Source organism: Somniosus microcephalus, chromosome 22 (genome assembly GCF_052327205.1).
Source record: "Somniosus microcephalus isolate GS21.2 chromosome 22, FLI_Smic_1.0, whole genome shotgun sequence".
NCBI lineage: Eukaryota > Metazoa > Chordata > Chondrichthyes > Squaliformes > Somniosidae > Somniosus > Somniosus microcephalus.
Window position 1 is genome coordinate 56,446,796 of NC_141008.1, and position 26,652 is coordinate 56,473,447.

Genomic DNA, 26,652 nt, shown 5'->3' on the forward strand with positions numbered 1-26,652 from the left:
TATCAAAAGGGTCCTTCTGTTCCCAGATTTCTCTCAACATGCTTCTATCTGCTTTGCCAATGTACATGCTCAATTTCTCAATCGACTCAATCTGTAATATTTGAACAACAAGGTAACCAAGTTGGATCTTCAACCTGAAGCGTTACTTAGCCCACTATTATGGAAGTATAACTTACTGGTAAATGTGTCTTCTCACTCAGATGGGTCATAAGAATGGTTATTAAAGGAAAAGTGAAAAAAAATTCACTTGGGCAATAGGGGCACTTTTCTGAGAATGAGGCAGATCTCGGTCACCTTGACGAGCACAATAAAAAAAATTGCAAATCTGGTAAGTTTATCAACTTGTTCTGTATAGCTCACGAAAGCTTGGGAGGTTAAAAATTAAACTTTCTTCAATCACACCTACTAGTTCTGAAGTGCTATGTCTTTCCATCACCATCTTACATGTTTCCATCCCCAACTACTCAGTTGGTCTTGCACCTCTCGCTGAAAATGGCGGATTTGGTTTCTTCCCTACCTCAGAACACATCACAGAAATGACAGCACGAACGGAGGCCAACCAGCACATGGCCGCTGCGCCAGTATCTGGCTCTTCAACTTCAGCGCTTGGGGAAGGCCAAAGTCAATGTCAAACGATAACCCATTTTAAATTAAACTGAACTCCTTTGCCTTTCACAAGGTCCAATGCTTTCCATGTTCCACAACTCATCTTTGCCAAAGTAGCTACGAAAGCCGAAAACGTTCTTGGCCGCACAGCAATGGCTTGTTTAAATCCGCTGCACTATTTCACAAACTCATCTGCGAGATCCATGACCATGGTATAAAACTGACCAATACTGGTCCAAGAGCCTCGGACATTTCCAGCTGCAACACATCATGCTCCTTCGCGTTTCTGAACTCTAGCCACTTTCTGACAGGATCATGCCCATTTCCTTTATTATTTCTTCTCAGTTACATGGCAGGGAGTGATTTTCAGAAGGGAGGTGCATCAACAGATGATCAAATAGTTCCAAGTTAAACCATGAAAACTTTTTTTTGAAAAAAAGTTTCCCCACCAGTAAGGAGTTGTTAAAGATGAACTGTAGGCAATACGTGCTACTGTTGTCAGTTTCATGGTGTCCCAAGAGTTCAGAGCCTTAATCACAAATTCTTGACTTTAGCATTAATGTCATAGCAAATTTCACATTGACAGAATTATACTCATTGGGCTATTGATACAAAGTACCTTTATTGCAATGTCCTTTTATTCTGGATGCACATCGCTGAGTTTAATGAAATTGGAGCCGAATCTCACCGACAGTCTCAGCATATTCAAGTGCCAGTAGACAGGCGTTCGCCCAACTGGGTAGCAGGAAGATTAGGCCCTTCTTACCTCAATGGATGAGCTTACTCCTGGCAGCAGTTTCTATTGGTCTACAGAGAAAGCATGACAAACGCCTCAATTTGAGCGCTCTTGGCCTAGTGCTTTTGAATCCCGGTCATCCTCAGTTCCAGAATGGATCAAAGTCTACCTTCTAAGCAAGTCTTTATGCTCCTGAAATGCTAAGAGTCACATTTCAGCCCATCGGCTTTTTCCGTAAAATTCTCAAACATCTTCACTTGGCAAATAGTAGCAATACAACATGCACCAAACCTCATCTGATGTTTTGCCAACAGCTCAAGCACGTTTTATAGCATCCACACTGATTTCACCTGTTATACAGAATTCTACTCATCACACCGTAATCCACGGTTGGGAAACTGGCAATTCAAAGTTTCACCAGTGCTCCATTGGCCACCTGGATGGTACCATTATATCACAGATTCAAAGTTGGACTTAAGCGTTGGAAGTAATTGAAGTGATATGTTAACATCCATGAGCAGACAGAAATAAAGCTACAAACCATCATTCTTGCTTCTAGGAATAAAAATAGTATTACTGTTGCACAAATCATTCACCTTAAAGCCTCTTAGATTTCCAATCGGTTAATCGCAATAAACTGCACTGGCTTGCCACGCAAATGTTCCTTCCCAAGTTTAGAGCCTTACATCCCACACCAATACTTACGTGTAACATAAGCTTTGGGTCTCCATGAATTAATTTCACAATGGCCAACAATAAAAATTTATAACTTCGGGTTTCTGAGTCTGTCGGCTTTTCTTTAAATTTAAGGCTTGTCATTTTTTCCTTGAAGGTAAGACTCTGGAATAAATTTTAAAAAGAGAGGAATCATGTAGATAAGCACGACGGCCTATTTCTTGCCATTCACCTGATTACACGAATTATAATTTTGCTCCGGCTTTGAATGTACTGAATGTCTGATTCATATGTTAACGCAACACTAACCTCTACATACATACATATATATATAATATAGCTTATTAAAACCACTACGTACATTCAAAAACAATTATAAAACAATGGAACAAAGTGAAACATTAGTAAATGCATGGCAGAAAAGGAGCTGTTTAAATTTAATCAGATCTTTTTCAACAGTTAAGATTTTATTTGAGAAGGTGGATGCATGCTACGTATTCAGACCTAGATGGATTACGTTGTGTTTACTAATGTAACTGAGCACAGAAAAGGCAGTGGTCTAATTGCTTTTCTGTGGTAGTTACTATGTATCATACTTACAGCAACAGAAGCCCACTGCCATGCAAAACAGTGACTGGTTGGCGTCTGATCATGTGAGCGACAGCAGCCAATAAGCACAGAAAATAAAGCAGAAGACAAAGCACCACCAATCAATGTCAGAGTAGCCATGTTAAACAGCTGCTACCTATCCGAACAGGTGATACTAACTATACATTAACAAATGGGTTATGAAATGAAAGGTTTTGCAACATGTTTTACAACTGTGATACTTTTTCCCCCGCCCCGCTTCCCAATAAACTGTCAGCACTTGGACAACATACTTCAATTCGCCAATATTCAATATACTGCACTTTTTAACTTTTTTGGAAAAAATTTTGCAACTATAATACTACATCCAATGTGTACTACAGAAATGAAGCAATATTAGAACCTAAGTTAATAACTTTCAATAAAACAGCAAACAAAAAGCAAGGCTACATAAATTTAGCTATGGGTTCCCAACCCGCGATTGTCCTTTACATCTACTTCTTATGAAAATAAATCACCTTTGCTCTATATAATCTACAAAGCATCATCTCCTGAAGCTGAATTTGGCACTTGGCCCATTAGAAATCTAAAATACCAGTGATAGACAAGTACAAAAATTTACCTGGTCCGTCCGGTTGTGTAGTGCCAAGTCAACACCAATGTGCAAAATAGACTACAGTGTAAAACAAACACACACACAGCAAGTGCCCAATGTGAAAAATAGTAACCATCAAACATCTGTGCTACAGCTGCTACAAGAGAAGGCTAAAAGCTGGTTGTCCAAATGTTGCTTTTTGGCCAGTACTTGTCTTATTCTTCCAGCTAAGGAATCATGCCGGTTGTCAGGGAGAGCAATGGATAGGGAGAAAAAAGATAAATAAAATAGCTAAACTGAAAACAAGAAAAAACTAAATGATGGCAAGAAAAAACTACGGATGCACTATTGTTGGTGCCCAATATTGGTTCAGAAAGAAGCCGCCAGTCAGGTGGGAATATTGTGTTTCTCAGCTTGCGAGGCCAACAGGAAATAATGCACTTGCAGCTTCAGCAGTCACTTTTCCCATCTGGCTACGGTCATCAGCCATGAGAAGCAACAGGATTCTATCCATGGACTGTACAGCAGAGCGCAGGGAAATATCACGACTTGCTGCTTTTCGCTTGCACAGCAGCTGCTTTTGGAGCTGCCGTGGACGCACGCCTGGGATTAGGGCACCTGCCTTCTCAGATGGGAATGATGTACAGCAGAGGGAGAGGAATTATCTTGTGTTCAAAACTAAATAATACTGTTTTAGTGATGGCATTTAACACAGAAATATTGTTATACACTTTTTTCACTAAGGCAGGCTACTGGAACTATTGTACCTACACTACATAACAAAACCCAGACCTCATCCAGTTTGTGTTAAAACACATCAGCTTCCAACTTATTATGTTGTTATAGGCTATGTTATTGAACATTCACTACAGTGCACACTTTGTGGCAAAATGCATAATTCTTGACTCCTAATACCAAAGAGGGTATAGTTCATAGAAAATAGAACTCGTGTTACACTTCGACAAAAAAGTTTGTTCACTTGTCTGTTAAAAAGAAAGTTGGAGATTTTTTATAAGTTGGTTTCAAGGTTATTTTCTTTTCCTTACAAACTTCCATACTAAAAAGAGCAAACTCTCCAACAACAGAATAATTAACATCTGTGCCAGTACAGGGCAGGTATTTGTATTTGTCTATCCCTATTGAAAAGTACCCTGCAGAGCCTAAACTAAGAATTTTCCTTCCTGTTCTCTCAAAGTAGTATTTCTCCTTTACAAACCTAAGTGCATGGAAAATATCCACAAATTTCTACATTCCATCGCACCTCAAATTTCATTCTTTACCAAACCAGTAACTAAAATGTTAATGCTCTAAAAATTGCTTTTCAGACAACTTATGTCCACTGAATCTGTTAATTATTTGGACTAATATATTCTAACTGTTGCAAATTAATAAGCATATTTGTATTTGAGGATGCATGGTTCAAAAAAATATTGTGCTAGAAACTATATCCCCCAGACAAACAGTTATGGAAAAACTGCAGGAATGGCATGATGAAAACATTCAAATAATGCAACAAGAAACCCTTAAACAGGCATACCGATGTCATACGCAAGGGAGCATGCGTGCTGCAACTCTGCATCACCCGATTCAGAGTTTCCGCTAACATGCCTCGGAGTTCTCCTGAGTAACCGTACACGGCATCGATCTTAGGCCACCAATCCACTGCAGACTGAAAATGTGAAGGGGGTTTGGGGGGGGGGGGGGGGGGAGGGAGGGAGGAGAAACCGAGGAAACAAGAGAAGAAACAGACATTTATTTTAACAGTTCAACTGAATGATGAAATCGCATCTATTCCTACAGAGATCTTTACAATTAAATGAGTGTTAATACACCATTCCTTTACTATCCAGATCGTGTTTTTACACATGTGCAACCTCCAAAGCCATTGTTTCCCTGCAGATCTCTGTTATATATACACACACGCGTCATTTTATCCTCCCATCTTCAGGGCCTTTAGGGAACCATTAGTGCCAAATTACTTGCAATCTTGTGCTGTCAACTTGCTCCCATTGGGAACTGGGATCAGAATATTATTACACAGAAAACTAGTGGTCAGTATTAGTTCAGGCCAGATTCAAACTCAGATCCCAGAGTAAAAGACCAGTGTTCTAACTAACTGTGTACCACCCGGCACCTAGCAACGCTGTAAATAACTAATTAATGTCCAAAGAGCATTAGCTCCAGGCCTTTGCTTTTTCAATAGATCCTCAGAACTGAAAGGAAGTCATTTACCAAATTTAGTCCCAGTCTGCTCCAGAAATTGAGTGTGAATGCAGCTTCTTTGTAAAGAAATTACAAATTGAAATCATTTTTCCCAATCAGTTACATAATTGAACTCCACTGATGTGCGCCAATCATTTCCTCTTGAGTTTCCAATTGCCCAAGATGGTGCAATCATTATTTTGTTTAGATTTTGACTATCCCCATCATGTGACAAGAGTTTTCAAAGCTATACAGAAGTCAAGGGTAGACCATACATTGTACAAATTAATGCATCTCTTTACAGGATGCAAGGTCAATGAGCAAAAGAAGGGGGGGGTGGGGGGGTGGAAAATCAGTGGAGGAAATGCAGTTTGACTGTTTGTTTATTCAGCATCAGGAAGTAATCAAGCTGCATTCAAGCAGTGATGACAGATGAAAAGCGTTCCCAGTCTTAAAACCATCCTAATTCAGAAACCACAGGAGAACCAGTAAAGGAGCAGAGTGAATAAAATAAACCACTGGAAACATTGCCATGATTTGAACATGTCCTGCAGCCTTTTGTAAAAGATGTTGAAGCTTGGAGGCACCAATGAAAAGGAAATAGCAGTTTGTTATTTTTAAAAATCATAGCGTGCGACAATCTCGGCTTCTGCATATTTAGCTATTAAGTTAGGTTTCAGGCAGGAGCGCAGTCCGACCGCCTGGAGTCAAAAACGTTGCTGCCACCATCTGCACTACAGACTCTCACTGGATCCCGCCGTTAAAGCAAAATAAATGGGTTCAGTTTTGCACAAAATGATTTCCACAATCACTTACAGCATCCAAGTTTGATACTGCAAGTATTTGTGTCTCCGTTTCCCTCCCCCCCAACCTCCAAAAATTGGAGTTTGAGTTTAAAAAAAAATGATTATTCATGAATACATTGAGACTATTTTCACTGCTGCATCAGTCAAGTAAATTGAATTAAAACTGGAAAAAAAACTGTAAAGACTGAAAACCAAAAAAAGAACAAATGGTTGAAAATACACAGCAGGACCATCAGCATCTGAAGAGAAAAAAAAACAGGTGAATGCTTTGGGTCAAAACCCTTTTTCAGGTCTAGGTTAATGCAATAACCGTTAAACTGATAATTAAAATCTGTTCCCGAGCAGGCCCGCGAGAGAGCATTATATAATTTGAAGCGCAGTTTTACAAATGTAATCTCTAGTACATTACAACTTTGTTAATAAAAACAAGGTTTCACTCTTCCCCCACCCCCCCCACCTCTCTTTTTGTAACTTATTTTAGGTTTTTCCCTCTCCACTCAAGTCCTGGGCCACCGTCAATGCCACTCTTGAGCCAACCACTAGGAGGTGCAAGAATGTCACAGGTCAACTTTCCCTCAGATTAGCTTTCTTCAGGGATGTCTTGCATCCCCAGTTGATACTCTCCGCACAGTCCAATTACAAACCTGGAATTCATTCCTCTCTCTCCTTTCGCCCCCCCCACCCCCGGGGAGTGAATAGCCATCCTGGGCAAACCCGCATCTGACCAATTTCTACTGCTGTTAATTAATTAATGCAACCAGACCACCCACCGCTTACATAAGAACATAAGAAATAGGAGCAGGAGTAGGCCAATCGGCCCCTCGAGCCTGCTCCGCCATTCATTAAGATCATGGCTGATCTGAGCCTAACCTCAAATCTACTTTCACTCTCCATCCCACCCGAACCCATGTGATCTCCCGGGAGAGGCGAAAAACCAGATAAAAAACCCAATGGCCAATTTGGGATAAAAAATCTGGGAAATTCCTCTCCGACCCATCTAGGCGATCGAAACTCGTCCAGGGCATCACTCTGTCCCTGTATTTCCTGCAGTACTTACCGTCTGTAAGAGGTGATCACCACCCCAACCAGGAACAGGCCCAATTTACTCTTGAAGGACTCCTAGCTGGCAGCCTGTTCCCGAGGTCGCCACTAATCCCTGTGAATAAAACCATCTCCCGAAATCTAACACAGAATTAGAACACAAGAAGCTTCCCACCATTCTTTTACATTCTTGTAGTTTTACTCTTTCATACACCTTCTCTAGCCAAGAACAGAGAGGAGAACTGCTACATGGCCATCAATGCCACTCTGTGGAGGGTTTGAATTGTCTAGCACTTCAATTTCCCTACTTTTTCCCCATGAAGAACTGACCACGAGTCATCTCCTTTACATTAAGAGCAAGTTCATCATCTAATTTCCTACATTACAACAGTGACTACACCTCAAAAAAGTACTTCACCGGCTGTAAAACGCTTTGGCATGTCAGGTGGTCATGAAAGGCGCGATAGAAATGCAAGTCATTTTCTTTCAACGGCAGTGCATTTGAAGCCAAGAAGTCACCGAGTGAGAAAGCGTGGGCATAAATCCATGTCCTGCCACAGCGCACTGAAATACAACACTGCGCTTCCCAAAACTAGGAACTTCCATTGAAAAGGAACCTGTCCTCAGGCAACAATTAACTGCACAAGCATTCTACAGACTTCTTATTGAAATTGACTCGAGGAAGAGAATGATTTGCACATTAAGAGCAATTTCATCATTAAGGGGCTTCCACTATTTCCCCCCCAATCCAACACACAAGAATTGGCTAAACACACTCACAGTTGCCAACCATCTGCTCAATACTGGCTCAACTAGCATTGCTGACTCACCCGATTCCCACTCCATAAAGTTTGGATGTGCACATGTGTGGAAGTGGTAGATTATGGAGTTTATGAAGCAGGAGTCGGTCGAACCAGAAGCGCTAGTTGTGGAGCCACTACATGAATGGAGCAGGCAGTTAAATTTTGTATTGCCCAGCGACTGGTCATAAAGCTAGACCCAAGTTCTTTAAGATAGCTCTTTGACAATAGGTACTGTGATTTCATCTAAGGACATTAGATCCAGTACAGATCCTACCCACTGTCCACCCTGGTACCTTATGGTTAGGTTAAGTGCTATATGGAACAAAAAATGCTTCCCATTTCCAACACCACCCACCCCCCCCAACCCTTCCATAATTATGAGACACACATAGCATTGTACAGCATCTTCATTTGCATTTTGTCAATTTAAGATACTAACTTCACCAGTCTTCACAGTCATCACAAATATCTCAAACTGCCGCTACAAGTACATAATGTTTGAAAAGCCATGATTGTTAAAGAGGTCATCTTGTAGATGGCCAAAATAATGTGAAGCATTCTGTGTATTACAAACTCAACTCACTGCACATCCAGCCCTATTGTGACATTAGAAGGCAGATTACAGTTTTTAAAAACTATCTACATTCCCAGAAATGCCACAAAGAGCATTACTAAAACCTTCCAAGTTGTAATTTTATATCTACAACACAAGAAAGCCACCACACAGCTACATGAAACGTTCATTTATTCGGTGTAGGCTCAGGCTAAACTGTAGTTAATCGTTACACAACAGTACCTTTGCCTGGTCATTTCAGGATCTGTGTGGAAACAGTATTGTATTTGGAATGGTCTTCAAGTTCAAGAAAGAGCAGCAACAGACTCTTCTAGCAACTAAACAAGTTTTAAAAAAAACCTCCGACTTTGGGTTGCACGGATGCATTTAAGGTTTGGCAACAGGCAAGACTAGCATAACTACATTATATACCACTATAATTGCTGCTGTTGCCATCCCATGGAGTGGGGATGTGCAAGTTTGAGTAGAATTTGCATTTAAAAGGAGGTCTTTCAAAAATATTTATCAAACATATAAAACTTATTTTTCAGCATGAAGCATTTGAGAGATTTAAAATATATATTTATTACACGTGGACTGTTTTATTTCCTGGTAGCAAACTATGGGTTAGGTCCCAAATTAACCTTGCAGCCCAAATTAACCTTGCAGCCCAATGTCACACAATTGCAAAGAGTGCACTGACTGGTTTTAAGAGAGATAGGTGGCTTAATGAGACAAAAATGTCAAGTTACGTACAAGACCAAGCGAGGCAGACAGGCACTCCATGCTCAAATAGCTTCCCAACACACTATCTTGAGTCACACGTGAGGAGCAGCTGCCTGGGCAAATTGCTGGAGGGCTCCCAGCACCTGTGGAACTGTATCCCAGGAAGGGAATATCGCTCTGCCAGGAGCCAGACTGCACCAAGCTGTAATGCGAAAGGGCTTTAAAACTGGCTACAAAGTACTCGGTTTCAAGAATTCAAGCAATTTTAACACCTCTCAATCAAGGTTCCTGCTAAGATGCGCGGCCACGCAGCGGGCTAGAGGTCCCATGCAGGCCGCTCACTGGCTTTTACATAGAAGAAACCGCGCATGAGCAAAAATTTGAATGGGCCACACAGCCAGTTAAGGGACCGCGCACAAAATAAAAATTAGAGGGAACTTGCTGAATGCAATAAAAGTCCGAGTATGCAAGGAAACTGAATTCACAAACACATAGCTAAAGTGACAAACTCACTAAAGCACGCAGGGTTAATGGCAGTATCCAATGAGCTCCCTCATACTGTCATGGGTACAGGGCTGGCATTTTTAGGTTTAAAAGCTGCAGCAGATGGACAACATGCATTTCTCTTGCCATCCACTGCGAATTGAAATGATAAACCCCCTTGGGCTTTCCTTGCTCCAGTGGCAGCAGAGGCTCACTGTTCTGCAGGCCTTGCAAGCTGCCGTTGCTTGTACCCCAGCGCCTGTTCAGAGAATAGCAGCAGGTGAAGCGTGGCGCTCTCAAAGCCGGCTCTGCAATGGTAGAGCATCTTAAATGTTCTCCAAAACAGTTTGCCTCCAATAATAACAACTGCACTTTCACTTTAAATAAGCAGTCAATGGAAGTGAATGTCAGGCGCTACGTACAACAGGCGGCCAATCCGACACAGCCCGTTCTACGCCACCGCCCGAGACAAACTTCGAGGCCACAGCCTATTCCTGATCATTTGAAGTTTTAATCTAATTTGAATTAAGTAATAGCAAAGTGGGAATTTAGTGCTAAAAATGTAAATCAAATAATTTAAACTAAACAACTTTTAATTAAGGTTCCTCTGTACTCTCAAAATCAGGGGAAAATATACCAGTTCAAACATTGCTCTCTGACCAATTCTTTTCAAAAATAGCACAGCTAGTGAGACTCACTCACATTTTTACGTACTAATTTTTTTTTTTTAAATAAAATTTTCCCCTTTTTTTCCAGCCTAGGTCACGGAAACAATCTTGCAAAGATCTGTGAAATTATTCAATTTGCAATCATGCTCAGAAAAACGGTGAATGAATCCTTCCAAACTGCTCATCAAGTAGTTTGTTTAATTTTTTTTTTTTTTTTTTAAATTAAAGGTCAGTGAATATTTCCTTGGCAACATCTGAATCTCATTTCTACTCCATTTGAACCAGTGATAGTCGCTAACCTTTGGACTACTCAAGGACTATTCAAGAAACTCGAAACAGGAACAGCTCCCCCCCCCCCCCAACCACCCCAGGCTGAATGTAGAACGTGGACACAGGTTCTGTGCAGGGTTAACTAACCACTGTCAAGGCAACATTTGGGGCAATGTTGGCCGTACACCCGCTGGATGCGAGAAAGATAAATTCTGACGAAGTGTCTCTACTGAAAACATGAATCTTCCTTTTCTCTTTACAGTTGCTCGCTTGCTGTGTATTAAATCATTTCTATTTTCATTTCAGATATTGCGGCACCCAGTTTCTTCGTAACAAAATTGGTCCCAGGCACTAAATTGACAGGCTCAGCCCAAGAACAGACAGATTGCTCAGGGCCTGCTTTGAGGCTGATCTCAATACATTTCACATTTCAAGGCCAGTCTGTGCCACATTCAAACCCAGGTGAAAGGACAGTGTGCGGCACCCCAACCTTCCAATTCAAAAACAAATCTGCCTCAGAAGGTAGAACACTAGAAATCTTCATTAAAATAAAATAAATTTAAACCAAACTAAGATGCTTTAATAAACAGCACAATTCATGTAAAACTTCACATTATGTCTTTAACACAAAGTACTGAGATAGTGTTCAGAAGTTTGTGAATTACATTAACAGGAACCAGTCACATCTAATTACACAGGATAACAGTTTGCTGCATCAAGAAATACTTACATTTGTAATAATTCTGTGCAGTGAATTAACCAAAACATAATGAAAGGTTGGAGGGGAGGATGATGCCAAACAGACCTGCAACAAGAGAAATAAAGAACTTGACGTCAGCAGGAAGGTGAAATCTAATCTACACAGTGCATCTGCTAGATTGTTGTAAAGACCCAAGTGGTTCACAACCTAATCTGACCACCACCCTAGCTAGTCTGGCCTACATGTTGGCTGACTCTTGTTATCTGAAGTGTCACTAGTTAAAAAAATTCACTGCCAAGGCCCACCACCACCTTCTTGTAACAGGGGTCCATAATAAAAATGTAGCCTTGCTCATGTCACCCACATCCCAAGAACTCTTTAAAAAAAAAACTTTAAAATCACACATTTAAATATAACAGGGTTGTTTTCATATTCTGTCTGTGTCCACGTCAGTGAGATCTTACCTCTGCTTATGGATAGCTGGGATGCCTTCTCCAGTATAAAATTGGGCATTATCCTTTACACATGCAGCACTAACTAAGAACATGCAATGGCATAACCCTGCAATCCACTGTACAAACAGAATGCATCATGACTGAATCATCACTGTTCACCCCTTGCTTTTTTTTAAAAAAAAGATAAAAGTGGGGGGCAATTAGGACTCCACTTCTCATGGCTACGTCAGCCTTGGTTCAGTGGTTAGCACTCCTGCCCGAGTCAGAAGGTTGTGGGTTCAAGTCCCTCGCCAGAGACTTGAGCACATAATCTCGGCTGACACGTCAGGGCAGTACTGAGGGAGTGCTGCACTGTCAGAGGTGCCATCTTTCAGACGAGATGTTAAACCGAGACCTTTCTACCCAATCAGGTGTGCACAAAAGATCCAATAGCACTTTTCAAAGAATAGGGGAGTTCTCCCGGTGCTTTGGCCAATATTTATCCCTCAACCTACATCATCAAAACAGATTTTCTGGTCACTTATCTCATCGCTGTTTGCTGCACTCCTGGCCAGCCTCCCAAGTTTTACCCTCTCTAAACTTGGTCATCCAAAACTCAGCTGTCCGTGTTCTAACTCGCACCAAGTCCTGTTCATCCATCACCCCTGTGCTCGCTGATCTATATTGGCTCCCAGTTAAGCAACACCTCGATTTTAAAATTCTCATCCTTGTTTTCAAATCCCTCCATGGCCTCGCCCCTCCCCATCTCTGTAATCACCAGCCCTACAACCCTCCGAGATCTCTGCGCTCCTCCAATTCTAGCCTCGAGCATCCCTGATTTTAATCGCTCAACTATTGGTGGCCGTGCCTTCAGTTGCCAAGGCCCCAAGCGCGGGAATTCCCTCCCTAAACCCCTCTACCTCTCTTTCTTCCTTTAAGACACTCTTTAAAATCTGCCTAACTCTTTGACCAAGCTTTTGGTCATCTGCCCTAATTTCTCCATATGTGGCTCGGTGTCAAATTTTGTTCCGTAACACTCCTATGAACCGCCTTGGGAGGTTTTACTACATTAAAAGGTGCTATATAAATACAAGTTGTTGTTGTTGGGACCTTGTGTGTAAATTGACTGCCACATTTCCCTACATTACAACAGTGACCACACTTCAAAGTACTTAATGGACTGTGCAACACAGACTTCCTGCGGTCTTCCAAGGTGCTACATAATTGCATTAGCACAGCAGGACTCCACTACAGTACTTAAATACAACATGACTTCATTCCTGGGCCAGAAAAACTTTGCATCCATTGCTTTTGTCGTGTGGTACCATCCCTTGTGGCCCAGTGTAGCTCCTACCCGGTTCCATTGACTAACTTATTTATGCCAATAGGCTCATTTTGTTCCTTTGCAATTACAAAGCTCCTCTACAGAGTTGAAGATTGAAGTTAAAAATATTTGCAAGGATACGGTGTGTCTGTTATTGCAGGGGTTCTCAACTGGGGGCCCTTGGCCCAGAAAGTTTCAAGGGGCCTGCCAAAATAGCACTAAACCAATCATGTTTCTCGTTGCTTCTTCAATGAAATCAATCGAAATCCAGATGTAACTGCTTGGTCAATCGACTAAAGCAAATTTTGACAAAGGGTTTGACTCGAAAGGTTGACTCTATTTTCTCTCCACGGATGTTGCCTGGCCTGCTGAGTTTTTCCAGCATTTTCTGTTGTTAGTGAATTTTATCTCCACTCTCTTTCTTTCTTTGTATGGAACAGTACATTTTAGCTAACATGAGCTGGGCGACACCCTGAATGTATTTATTTTAGGGTCATGTTGGTTGGAAATTTCTGAAAATGATAGCTTGGCAAAGGAAACACAAGATGGAGTGGAAGGCGTTTATAAATGCTGTATTTTTTATGCCTTTATCATATTCTCCTTTTTATATGTGCTTTAAATACTTGAAGGGGGAAAAAAATTGCAGGGCTATGGGGAAAGAGCAGGGGAGCGGGACTAATTGGATAGCTCTTTCAAAGAGCCAGCAAAGGCACGATGGGCCAAATGGCCTCCTTCTGTGCTATATGATTCTAATTAACCAATCAGATTATTCTTTTGCGCCAAAGTCTGAGCCCTCCTTCATGTTTAACCAATAGAAACTCTCGTTTCAATCTGCCGCCCTCCTGACCAATAATCTTTGCCGAACTTGCACTTCTGGGTTAGATGTGGCCAATCTGGTTGTTCGGTTTATTCGGCGCTTTGAACGGGCGATGCGAAGCTAATCAGCGCAGCGATTACAGGTGGGGCCAGGTCGGGGGATGTCCTTGTGCTCAGACATGGCAGGGCGGGGCGAACCAATGCAGAGAGCTACACCATGACCCCTTCTTCTTAGGCAGTCCCTTGGAACCGAGGATGACTTGCTTCCACATCAAAAATGAGTTCTCAGGTGACTGATGAGTCCAATGTGGGACCTACAGTCTCTGTCACAGGTGGGGCAGACGGTGGTTGAAGGGGCGGGTGGGTGGGGTGCTTGGGTTGACATGCACTCCTTCTGCTGTTTGCGCTTGGCTTCCGCTTGCTCCCGGTGAAGAGTCTCGAGGTGTTCGGCGCCTTCCCGGATGCTTCTCCTCCACTTTGTGCGGTCTTGGGCCAGGGATTCCCAGGTGTCGGTGGGGATGTTACACTTTTTCAAGGAGGCTTTGAGGGTGTCCTTGAAGTGTTTCCTCTGCCCACCTGGGGCTCTCTTGCCGTGCCGGAGCTCCGAGTAGAGCGCTTGTTTTGGGAGTCTCGTATCTGGCATGCAGACGATGTAACCCGTCCATCGGAGCTGATCGAGCGTGGTCAAAGCTTCGATGCTGGGGATGTTGGCCTGAGCGAGAACACCGATGTCGGTGCGCCTATCCTGCCAACGGATTTGCAGGATCTTGCGGAGGCAGCGTTGGTGGTACCTGCTGTACATGGTCCATGTCTCTGAGGCGTACAGCAGGGCGGGTATCACTGCTGCTCTGTAGACCATGACACGGCCAACACGGAGTACACTGAGGTTATCACCAGCATCAAAAACATAGCGGATTTCCTCAATTCATTCGGTAAGGAGCTGCAGCCAGTGAATAATAAATAACCAGCAGTAACAAGAGTGGCCAAAGGAGAGCTTCCTCTTTACACCCACTCACTCCGGTGGAGGCCAGTGATACTGGGGTTTAGGGCCTGGTTCAGGACATATCCTGTATTCGTTTATCTCTGACTTGACGGTAGTGGAATAATAAAATTGCATCTAATTTCCAGTTATTGATTAAAGGGGGTGGGGTTAATATAATTGGAATTTCTCTTCCTAATTAGTCACATTAGCTAGAACAAAAATAATACGTGTGTTTAATTGTATAACTAATTTTTTTTTTTTTTTTTTTTATACACAGAAAAAAATACTGTGTTGTGTTACAGGGGGTCCGTGGAATGTTTATAACATGGGAGGGGGGCCTCAGAAGTAAAAAGGTAGAGAACACAAAGGTCACCAGTTCAAATCCCACCATGACAAGTTTGGCAATTAACTTCAATAAATCTGGTAATTTACAAGCTCGCACCAGGAGAATGGCCTTGGAAACTGCTGGATTGTTGAAAAACCCGTCCAGTTTATGCTTCTGGAAAACCTGCGGCTGCTGCTCAACAGGTGCGACTATGGCAACACTTTGAGCCACATGCACGAATTTTAGTAGACAACGCCTTACATACACGCACAATAACAACGTATATTTATATAGCGCCTTGAATTTATTAAGACGTCAAGGTGCTTCACAGGAGCATTATCAAAAAAAGCTAAAAGTACTTCGTGTGTATAATTAATTAACATCTATCACCATTCAGTATCGAAGGAAGTAAAGAACTGAACAATCAAAAAAATACTTGCACTCTGTTTTTCACCTTACCATTCAACCAAACGCACAAAATGTTTAAAGTACACAAGCAATGGCAATATGAAGAGATTACATGCCCAACGACGTCATCAATTACTCGTTTTTTTATTTACCAATCAGAATACAATTAGCCACATCTGGATTCCGTTAGCCACATGTGGCTAGTGGCTGATGTATTGGACAACACTGCTCTAGTGCACACTATGTGGTTAACTCTTAATGCCCTCTGAAGTGGCCTTGCAAGCTGTTCAGTCACACAGAATTTACCGGACAGAAACAGGCCAGCACCTGTGTTTATGCTCCACACGAGCCTCCTTCCACCTTACTTCATCTCACACGATCAACATTGCCTTCTATTCTTTTTTGCCTTCATGTACTTATCTAGCTTCCCCATAAATACATTAATCGCCTCAACCACTCCATGTAGTGGCGAGTTTCACATTCTCACCAGTTGTACAATCGCGAGAGGGCAACCCACCGCCTTCAGAGCAACAATGGGTGGACAATAAACAGCGTTGACAGCAAGACCCACATATCAAGAACAAATTCTTAAAATTTTGAAGTTCTGTTCTTACTTACCAGCTGTCCAGGAGTTTGAGACATATACAGTTTCATTTATAGCTCCCGCGTCTAATTGAATGAAGGAGCAGATACAAAGGGCTGAATGGCCTACTCCTATTCCCATCGTTCCTACACTAGCATAAATCATCCCTCCATAATTCCCCAGTTATACCTCACTAAAGCAGCTCAGAACAACATGCACATAGCCCAGAAGATTGTGAGCTGACTGCCATGGTCATGCTGTCTGCACCACAAGTGCGGTGGTGAGGGGTGGACAGGGGATAGGAAGGAGCAGAGTTCTGTGCGTGCACAGGAATGCCTGCAGCGATCATCAGCCTCCGACTGCTAATGAAGTATCGAAATACAAACGATAACAGGGTAAGCGGCTTGTTCCCATCATCAGAAAGTTAACTGTTGTACACAGCAGGCTCCTCGTGTTACACACCCCACCCCCATCCCACCTTTATTCTTTTAAATGCTGATTCCTGGTTCTAGTGATGCAAAATCACCTTTTTCCAGGGAGTCTTAATGCTAATGTTGAAGTATTAATATAATTTTTATGGACTTTGTATACCTTGTCCATCCTAAAATATGCTTACCACAGAAATCACAAGAAATTAAAACTTTCCTAAGGCAAAACTGAAGCATAGTTAGATACCTTGAAGTGATTATTGTTATGCGGGTTGATGCGAAAACAGGAAACAAAACAGTCTATCATGAGATCCACATCGGCACTCTGGCTGCCAGCGCCTCTGGAGAAAGGCTTGCTAGGATTAAACAACAGGGCCTGAGAAATAATAACAGACCAAAGGAATTACTGAGACAAAGAACTACAGATGTAATAAATGTAATGCAGTGGTCAGATGAAGTTTATTAAAAAAAAGTTTCGTTTTCTGATCAATTTGAAAGCTTCCGCTAAAACCAAAAAACATTAAAAGGAGAAAAGAAATGCAATACCAAGTACTCCCCCCTCACTTCTATACCAACCTTTCCCTTTAAACACGGATTATACGTCCTGATTTTGGAGTTTGCTTTGCTTTCTGAATATTGGTCAAATATAAAGTTTTCGAACAGTTTTGGGTTTAATCAGAACAATTTTGGAAGGAACAATAACTCGTAAAATTCATACAACTGTCTTCACAAAATACCCTGCTCAAAGGAATCACACAGCATCATTGCTTGCATCCCCAACACCTTCTGCCCCCAAGAAACTTTACTCAGCTGCCTTGCATGACACAGCCATCTAGGTCAGTCTTGTCTGACGGTAGAGAGAGATGATGCACCCAGTATCAAAAAGAAAAAGTGGCTGTGTGCGTCACTTCAGAACTGGATCAAGTTAATCTCTAATTTTAGATTTCCATTTTGGGTTTAAGCCTAAAATCAGAAACCGTGGTTATATTTATTTGTCCAATTATTAAACATACAATTAAATAAGACACTTGCCACAGAGAAGTGGGATGCAGTTTCAGGGTTATGTATCCCCAAAATGAGAGGGGGGGGGTTTGGAGGAATAGTCACTATTTATCTGTCTAAAGGCACTTCCCAGGATTCAGAAAAGGGTCCTATTGGCAGAAGTCTAGGAACAGACTCCCTGCCTACCCTAGCTGGGATGGTGGACAGTCCAGTTTTTTTTGTGAAAAGCAATGGCCCAGAAATTCAGGTCTCCACGGGTGAGTACGCACGGGGTACTCACCCGTAGGCCGAATGGAAGTGCCGGTTTTCTGCATGCGCTGGAAACCGGCACTTTCGATCCTCTGAACAAAGAGGTCGAACGCGCGCGGAGAGGCTGCGCGTGCGCTTTGAACTTAGGTTTTTTTTTTTTTTTGCAGGTTTTCCCGGGATCGTAAGCCTGCAGTATTTAGAAATGTAAAAAGCACAAGGTAAGTGGTCAATTAATTAAAATTAAAACATTTTTTCCACAGGTTTATCACTTTTAAATACTTTAAGGCAAGGTAAATTTTTTAGCCCCGTTAGAATATAAAATTATTTTTTTCAAAAATTTAAATTGTTTAAAATAGTTATTTAATGTAATTTATAGTTTATTTAAAAAGTGTGATTTAAAAAAAAAATTATTTGAAGGTTTACTGCTATTTTGGGGCCGTAGTATTCATAAGTTTTGACAGGTCTTCCTGTCAATCTTATGAATGGGCTTTTCCCTCCTCCGATTGGCTGCCCATGGCTCACGTGATCCCAGGGGACGCATCGCACTAACTACGCCCCTGGGACACGCAAGCACAGCACGCCGGCAGCTGGGCCAGGCCCCGGAGCGGAATTCCACGGGGCCCTACAGCTCAACTCCCGAATTTCTGGGCCAATATCTTTTTTTTTTTTTTTAATTTGTCTACAGGAACTCACATTTAAGAAAACTTCTGGTGCACTAAAGTAGAACATGTTGGGAATGTGGGAACTTTTGGGCACAGGTTCGTCACATGGCCTTCAAATGTTGTGATTATGGAGACTGGCTCAATGCAGCCCAACAGTGTGCAGGCAAGTGCCCGAGCAAAGGCCTCAGACCACTGTGAAATCTTGTCTGTAACTTATCTGGCAAACCCTTAGGTGTTTACATTGCTAATTACACAAAACCAATCCACTGCATGTCAGAACAGCCACAACACTTTCAACCTGCAATCTGTACTCCAACGCCTTGGTAATCAACAGTGAATGATGCATTGCGAGATCACCTGGCTGAACACAGAGGTGACAAGCTCACATTAGGCTCATACTGCGACACCTTCTGGCTTTTGGTTTTCAGATGCCAGAATACTTGAAGAATGGCACGCGAGTTAACGACCATCCTCAACTGATGCCTCACCTAACTAATTGTGTACCAGGTGACGTAAGAAAACTACTAGGCACTTGGTCTAAGCGTTAAACAAAGCTTTAATCAACTGTTTTACAACATGGAGGTCTAGTTGTGTCCTTCACTAGTTTCTGTTAAGAATGTCCTGCGCAAGCTGGGCCCGTGCCCGAGTGTTTATACTCGGCCTGGACAGCGCCACCCGTAGGCCGCTCAGTATTATTTCATAAGTCTTTCTTTCATGAATGACTGATTCATGTCACCGGGTCAAAAAAGACACGAGGTGATCCATGTTTAAAAACTCCAGTTAATTTTTTTTCTCTTCCTCTTCAGGTCCACTTGCACCCCAGTCAAGAAAGAGGGGTGAGCGACCTGCCCCCAGGACGGTCAATGCCCGTCTTTACCCAGATGCTTGGAACTGCTAAAGGCAGAACATTGATCTTCCCTTAGAGTTAAAAACTCTCCAGCTTGCCACTTCCCCAAACAACCGGAGACTGGGAACTCGTGAGGAATCGCAGGCGAGAACCCATATCTTACACTTCCACGATGCAGCACGAACGAGCTGCACCAACTATCCTGGCAGGATCTATTTTTAAATTTATATCGAGAAACATAGGTGGTGAAGGACCAAGACAAATTACACCGCCTTATTCTCAAACTGTAGCAACAGTTATCTCCTTCAGTCTGCCCTTCTCCAAATACTTTACAGGCTATTAAACTGAAGCTTATCATCTAATCGTCATCCAATCCCCATTTCTCAATTCACCTAAACTTCCAACTAAATAAATGAAGTACTTCTATTTATGTTATAAAGACTTGTCTATTGGTGCTTCAACAAATTAAGACATGTAGAAGCAATTCCATACCTTTAGATCTACAACCATGGACTGAACCTGAAAGCAGATGACTGAGTTGTCCTCCCAGCTGATGTACGTGGAGGCCTTGCACAGTTTAACACAGGCTATCGCAGCACTTTCCGTCAGCTGCCGACTGCCACTGTGACCAGCAAGAGCTTTCTTTAAGTTATCCAGGAACAGCTTCTGTACAAAGATTAGGAAGACAGCATTGAGACAACATAATTCAAATGGTTGCAGTTTCTATTCATTTACAAACCCACCTTCTCTAACCTTGCATCTGATCCATTACAAGAGGGGGAGAAAATTGGCACCAGCAACAAAATACAAGTCTAAACTAAAGCCGAGACATTACGAAAGAATTCTGTGTGTATTGTTGTTTCTTGGCTCGGAACATCAGCTCAGCTGGGTAAACTGGGCCACAGTGTTGGAGGGAGGGAATGTCAGACCATGTATTTGGGGCTGGGGTAGAAGGGGAAAGAGCTAGAATAATTTGACGACGGCATTATCATTTTCTTTTCCCTGAATTGTTGATTGTTTGGTATGTTTATGTTAACTTGAGGGGTACATTGTGGGAACCGTCAGGTCAGTTGTATCTTGGGAGAATTTCTCTCTGTTGGAAACCAATCTGAATAAATTATACTTCCAGCCTAAAGCACATTCTGTTAAAAGGTCCCCTTTTTTTTTAAATAAAGTTATTGCTCCAGTTTTTGTACTGGCCAAATACCAGTTCTGGAGATGGACATACACCAACAAGATCCTGACAGAGTCCCACACTACTTCCGCTTCTGAAGTTGAAACAAAACGATATCAATAGCCATTCCCTCGCAACAGCTGAAGGAGAGATAGCTGAACCCTCAATCCACAAGGACCTTGCATAACTGATGCCTTACCTACACACCAATCTCAGCCAAGGTAGCAGTGGCAACACTAATTTGCCTTGGTATCCCCGGGCTAGGAAGAGAGGGAGGAATACGGTCAGGGTTAATGCTTCAGACCGCTATTTAGAGATTTTTGCTGGAAGTTTGGATAAACTCATCCGCATCAGCTTTAGGCAAGAGAAAATTGGCAATAAAAAGAAAAAAACTTTAACTGAAATTTGAAATAGTAACAAAAAACAAAATGAAGATGAGATTTCTTTTAAAGAGAAAGCGGGGGGGGGGGCAAGAGCGAGAGGGGCGAGGGGGGAGGGGCGAGAGCGAGGGGGGAGGGGCGAGAGCGAGGGGGGAGGGGCGAGAGCGAGGGGGGAGGGGCGAGAGCGAGGGGGGAGGGGCGAGAGCGAGGGGGGAGGGGCGAGAGCGAGGGGGGAGGGGCGAGAGCGAGGGGGGAGGGGCGAGAGCGAGGGGGGAGGGGCGAGAGCGAGGGGGGAGGGGCGAGAGCGAGGGGGGAGGGGCGAGAGCGAGGGGGGAGGGGCGAGAGCGAGGGGGGAGGGGCGAGAGCGAGGGGGGAGGGGCGAGAGCGAGGGGGGAGGGGCGAGAGCGAGGGGGGAGGGGCGAGAGCGAGGGGGGAGGGGCGAGAGCGAGGGGGGAGGGGCGAGAGCGAGGGGGGAGGGGCGAGAGCGAGAGGGGAGGGGCGAGAGCGAGAGGGGAGGGGCGAGAGGCGAGAGGGAGGGGCGAGAGCGAGAGGGGAGGGGCGAGAGCGAGGGGAGGGGCGAGAGCGAGAGGGGAGGGGCGAGAGCGAGAGGGGAGGGGCGAGAGCGAGAGGGGAGGGGCGAGAGCGAGAGGGGAGGGGCGAGAGCGAGAGGGGAGGGGCGAGAGCGAGAGGGGAGGGGCGAGAGCGAGAGGGGAGGGGCGAGAGCGAGAGGGGAGGGGCGAGAGCGAGAGGGGAGGGGCGAGAGCGAGAGGGGAGGGGCGAGAGCGAGAGGGGAGGGGCGAGAGCGAGAGGGGAGGGGCGAGAGCGAGAGGGGAGGGGCGAGAGCGAGAGGGGAGGGGCGAGAGCGAGAGGGGAGGGGCGAGAGCGAGAGGGGAGGGGCGAGAGCGAGAGGGGAGGGGCGAGAGCGAGAGGGGAGGGGCGAGAGCGAGAGGGGAGGGGCGAGAGCGAGAGGGGAGGGGCGAGAGCGAGAGGGGAGGGGCGAGAGCGAGAGGGGAGGGGCGAGAGCGAGAGGGGAGGGGCGAGAGCGAGAGGGGAGGGGCGAGAGCGAGAGGGGAGGGGCGAGAGCGAGAGGGGAGGGGCGAGAGCGAGAGGGGAGGGGCGAGAGCGAGAGGGGAGGGGCGAGAGCGAGAGGGGAGGGGCGAGAGCGAGAGGGGAGGGGCGAGAGCGAGAGGGGAGGGGCGAGAGCGAGAGGGGAGGGGCGAGAGCGAGAGGGGAGGGGCGAGAGCGAGAGGGGAGGGGCGAGAGCGAGAGGGGAGGGGCGAGAGCGAGAGGGGAGGGGCGAGAGCGAGAGGGGAGGGGCGAGAGCGAGAGGGGAGGGGCGAGAGCGAGAGGGGAGGGGCGAGAGCGAGAGGGGAGGGGCGAGAGCGAGAGGGGAGGGGCGAGAGCGAGAGGGGAGGGGCGAGAGCGAGAGGGGAGGGGCGAGAGCGAGAGGGGAGGGGCGAGAGCGAGAGGGGAGGGGCGAGAGGGGAGGGGCGAGAGCGAGAGGGGCGAGAGCGAGAGGGGAGGGGCGAGAGCGAGAGGGGAGGGGCGAGAGCGAGAGGGGAGGGGCGAGAGGGGAGGGGCGAGAGCGAGAGGGGAGGGGCGAGAGCGAGAGGGGAGGGGCGAGAGCGAGAGGGGAGGGGCGAGAGCGAGAGGGGAGGGGCGAGAGCGAGAGGGGAGGGGCGAGAGCGAGAGGGGAGGGGGCGAGAGCGAGAGGGGAGGGGCGAGAGCGAGAGGGGAGGGGCGAGAGCGAGAGGGGAGGGGCGAGAGCGAGAGGGGGGAGGGGAGGGGCGAGAGCGAGAGGGGAGGGGCGGGGCGAGAGCGAGAGGGGAGGGGCGAGAGCGAGAGGGGAGGCGAGTGAGAAAAGAGAAAATTCAGAAGCTGATATTTCTAAACATACCAATAAACCAAAGCAGAAAATGAACCCATATCTCGAGTTTTTTCCAAAGGTGGCGATGATCATATGATCACGTATACATGTAAGTCATCATTATGCAAGAAACTGCCACCAGTGACTCAGCATGCAACTGTTCTCTAGATGTTTAGTCATTCTGCTAACAGCAATGATACAGAATGCCTTTGCTGGTTGAAGACACAGTTTAAAATAGGAAGCAAAATGCATGCAAAAGGCACAAGGGCAAATTTTTTTTCCCCAATCTCGGCACATGGGGAACCTGGTTTGCTCGCACCACTCGGTCCTCAGGGTGACAACAGGGTGAGTCACTGGGCATGTGCTAACAGTGGGTTCGAGCACTGCTCTTTTACCTGAGACCTGGCTGAATTTGAATGAAAATTTCCAACAGCTGAGAGATTATGTTTAATTCCCAACTGATAGAGCGGTTTGCAGCAAAAAATCACTACCATAATTAGAAATCAATTGCACAACTTCATTCAGAGAAAGAACTAGGATGGATGGTATAGCTGAACTGTCACAAGTTCGAGGCTGTAAAAAAAGTTACTGGGCATCATACGAGGAGCTTTAATCAATCTTCTTATAAGGCATGAATTGCAGTTAAACTAATTCTGAGGGCTGCAAAATGTTATTATACAACGCTGCCAAAAATAAAACAAACCTTTCCCCAGTCGGTCTTATCTTTTCCTTCCTTCCCCTCAAGTGTTCATCCACATCTGTGGAGCAAACAACCCACAGGCAGGCCTGTGCAGCTTCGCAAATGGCCGCTCAATGAAGAGTAACTGGGGATGGCGCAACCTCCAACATTTCCTTTTTATGTGAAGTACAAGGCCTCTGCTCAGAGTGTCGCCACAGCAATACACTTTCAAACAGGCAACATTATGGGGATTGTGGAGTCGATGCTGCACTAATGTTCTGCAACAAGCATGTACAGGAAACTTTGGTTTATCTGGAGGTTGTATGTCCGGAAACCTCGATCTAACGGCAGCAATCAGCAGCCATTTTGGTTAGGTTTTTCTTCTTCTCCTAGCATTTTTTTTTTTTTTATAAAAACAGTCAGGCTCTGGAAAGCGTCTCTGTAGCTTAGCAACAGCTTCAGAGACGCTTCCAAGGTACGGGCAGTGTGTTTACAAGCTGTTGCTAAGCAAAAGTGTTTGTTGTCAGATACGGAGATGAAAACCTCCGTATCCTTCAGCATTAGCGCTGGTCTATCCGGAAGTTTTGATAGATCGGCAGCAGCTCGGTCCCGTCGGTGCTGGATATCGCGAAGTTTCCTGTATTTTTTATTGTGTTCTACTCAGCATACTATTTTTTTTTTTTTTTATTAAAAAAAAAGTGTGGTGCAAGAGGACAGGGGTCAGGGAAAGTGACCGTTTCCCCCAGAAACTGAAGTCTCAGTCCTCCAGGAGTCGAGCGTCAACGAACCAATTTGCAAACTGGTGACCAATACACAAAATTAGCTAATGTGAAAATGGAATCTGTTTTTGCATCTTGGGCTTACAGAAGATGCCAAAAAATGGCTCATAAATCCAGGTAATATGGAAGAAAGGAATTTGTGATGGGCTCCCCGATGGCTCACTAAGTTTATATAATCCGTACTGACCAAGTAGGTCATGGGCTTCATGTGGTGAACACATTGACCAAGTCGGCCTTCAGCTTGATCCCAGTCCAACCGGAGTTGACCAATTTCCATCTGGTGATGGTGAGAAGGACACGACAATTCCTTTCAATTGGAAAGTTAACCAGGATTCTTGCTCCCGATCACTATTCAGTGATCCCTGCTGGACGCCAAATGAGAAAAGGATGGTACTTAGCTGCGATGTCTTCTACGGTTAAAACAGCCTTCTGACATGCACCATCGAGGCTCACAAGTGAATAATTGCAGCTTGCTTGAGGCACCAGAGACAGGGCAACCAAGCAACACCAGCTTGCGGCAAGGTGTCAACATCTTGAAGATGGGAGAAATTAAAATTACCTTGTTCAATTTGCTGTCTTCAACTGATTCCTTCGAGATGTCTTGCAGAATGTCCGGAGAAAGGATGAGGAGGATGATCTGCAAAGGCCATACCGCTGCTTTCCGTTTGGCACTTTCAGCAAAGCTATCCACAAGATCGAACAGCTTCTCCGAACAATCTTGTGTGGTGGTGGTGGTGGCGGTGTAAGAGGGGCGGAGAGAAAAGGAATGCAAAAGGTAAAAATACATCCAAGTGATATTGACTGTGCTGGCAGCAAATCTAATAAACCAGCCAGTCTAATTAAAATATTTGTAGAATTTTTTTTTTATATAAAGAGTTGATGGTGCATAAACTCAACAGTAAATTTTCATTTACCTAAAAAGAAACATTAATTGTTCAATACATGCATTTAGAAACTTCTTGTAAAGCATTATAATAACTTTCATTAAAAACCAGACATTGCACAACTGCTCACCACCTGTGTAGGTCATCAGTGGTGAAAGCAAGCCCCATGGGACTGCAGAGGAAAATTATTACTCGGGTAGAACTGTTTTGAGTGCATAAGTTATGCGAGGACAGCATGCAAGAACACTTTGTGCCTTGAATGCACTTCCGTCTGTGGCAGGAATCAATGATACAAAACTGTAACATTTTATTGGACCAGACATGTGCAGTTTTCTTCTATAATGGAGAACAAATGTAATACCCTATTGGATATCGAGCAAATAGGAATTAATGATTCCAATTTAACATTTTTTTTTTTCCAGCCACTCTTAGCGAGAGTGTGAATATAAACCCTTGTTTTCCTTCATTTTTATGAACTGTTCATCAGCAATCTCCAGCTGTCTGGACAAAGACTTCGATTTCTATGTGGTGTTGCAGTGTATCAGGCAAACAAGCACTAACCTATCAGCTTTTAGCTATGCCTTACATCAGTCACGGCACCCCAAATGTAATCCATTGTGTGAAGCACAGAGATGTTTCAACTTTGTAAGGCACGAAATAATTGTTTATTTCTTGTGTTCTCTCAGGATGTGGGAGATGCTGGCAAAACCGCATTCACTGCCCTGCCCCGCCCCGAGGTGATGGCAGTGAGCCTTCTCTTTCAACTGTTACATTCCTTGTGCAGGTGAATGCAAGTATTTTATACTTTCTGTTCAGTTATTTTTATTTCACCACTTATTTACCATAGTCACAAAAAAAAAGTAACATGAATAATTCTCCCAAGTACTTCCTATGCCTTTCAGATTTTACTAAAAATAATTGGCCAAAGTTGAAATCTGCTCAAAGAATCCAGTGAGGTCTAAACACAAGTAAACACAACCACTACAATATCAAAGGACAATATTAAAAAGTTTTAGCAAACACTACACAAATATCCCTCCCCAGCACCACCAGTTGATCCCATTCCAGCACTGATGGCAGTTGTTGTCATTTCTAGCATCACTTACCTGCCAGGTCAGGCTGGGGTCTCTGATACAGCATGGTGAACTCATCTGGATAATTTTCCACCCAATTCCAAAACGCCTAGAGGTTAAACAATTTATCACATTTTGTAAGTAGTTTAACTTTAAACAAAACAATTGAATTAGAAATCGCATGTAGGATGTTGTATCTGAATCAGCAGACAACCGGGTCTATTTTGCAATTCTGAAAACTTCGCTTCATAGTTCACTTGTGCCGTAAAGGTTGCTCCAACAAGTTAAATGCATTAATATGCAA

The 26,652-nt window shown here is 44.3% G+C and overlaps 1 protein-coding gene across 8 annotated transcripts in view; it reads right to left on the reverse strand.

The window, feature by feature from the left end:
- The window catches only part of nf1a (neurofibromin 1a), a 301,749-nt gene that overhangs the window by 210,382 nt on the left and 64,715 nt on the right, over positions 1–26,652 (reverse strand). For 4 of the 8 annotated variants that reach the window (XM_085964798.1, XM_085964803.1, XM_085964801.1 and 1 more), the window contains exons 7-14: positions 26,382–26,457; positions 24,951–25,108; positions 20,005–20,178; positions 17,000–17,128; positions 11,483–11,557; positions 4,738–4,869; positions 2,618–2,662; positions 2,048–2,182 (exon numbers count right to left, since the gene is read on the reverse strand). In XM_085964798.1, coding sequence (XP_085820924.1) covers positions 2,048–2,182; positions 2,618–2,662; positions 4,738–4,869; positions 11,483–11,557; positions 17,000–17,128; positions 20,005–20,178; positions 24,951–25,108; positions 26,382–26,457 — 924 coding nt within the window. The remainder of the gene's footprint in view (positions 1–2,047; positions 2,183–2,617; positions 2,663–4,737; positions 4,870–11,482; positions 11,558–16,999; positions 17,129–20,004; positions 20,179–24,950; positions 25,109–26,381; positions 26,458–26,652) is intronic. The other 4 variants (XM_085964799.1, XM_085964806.1, XM_085964804.1 and 1 more) reach the window with 1 other exon arrangement.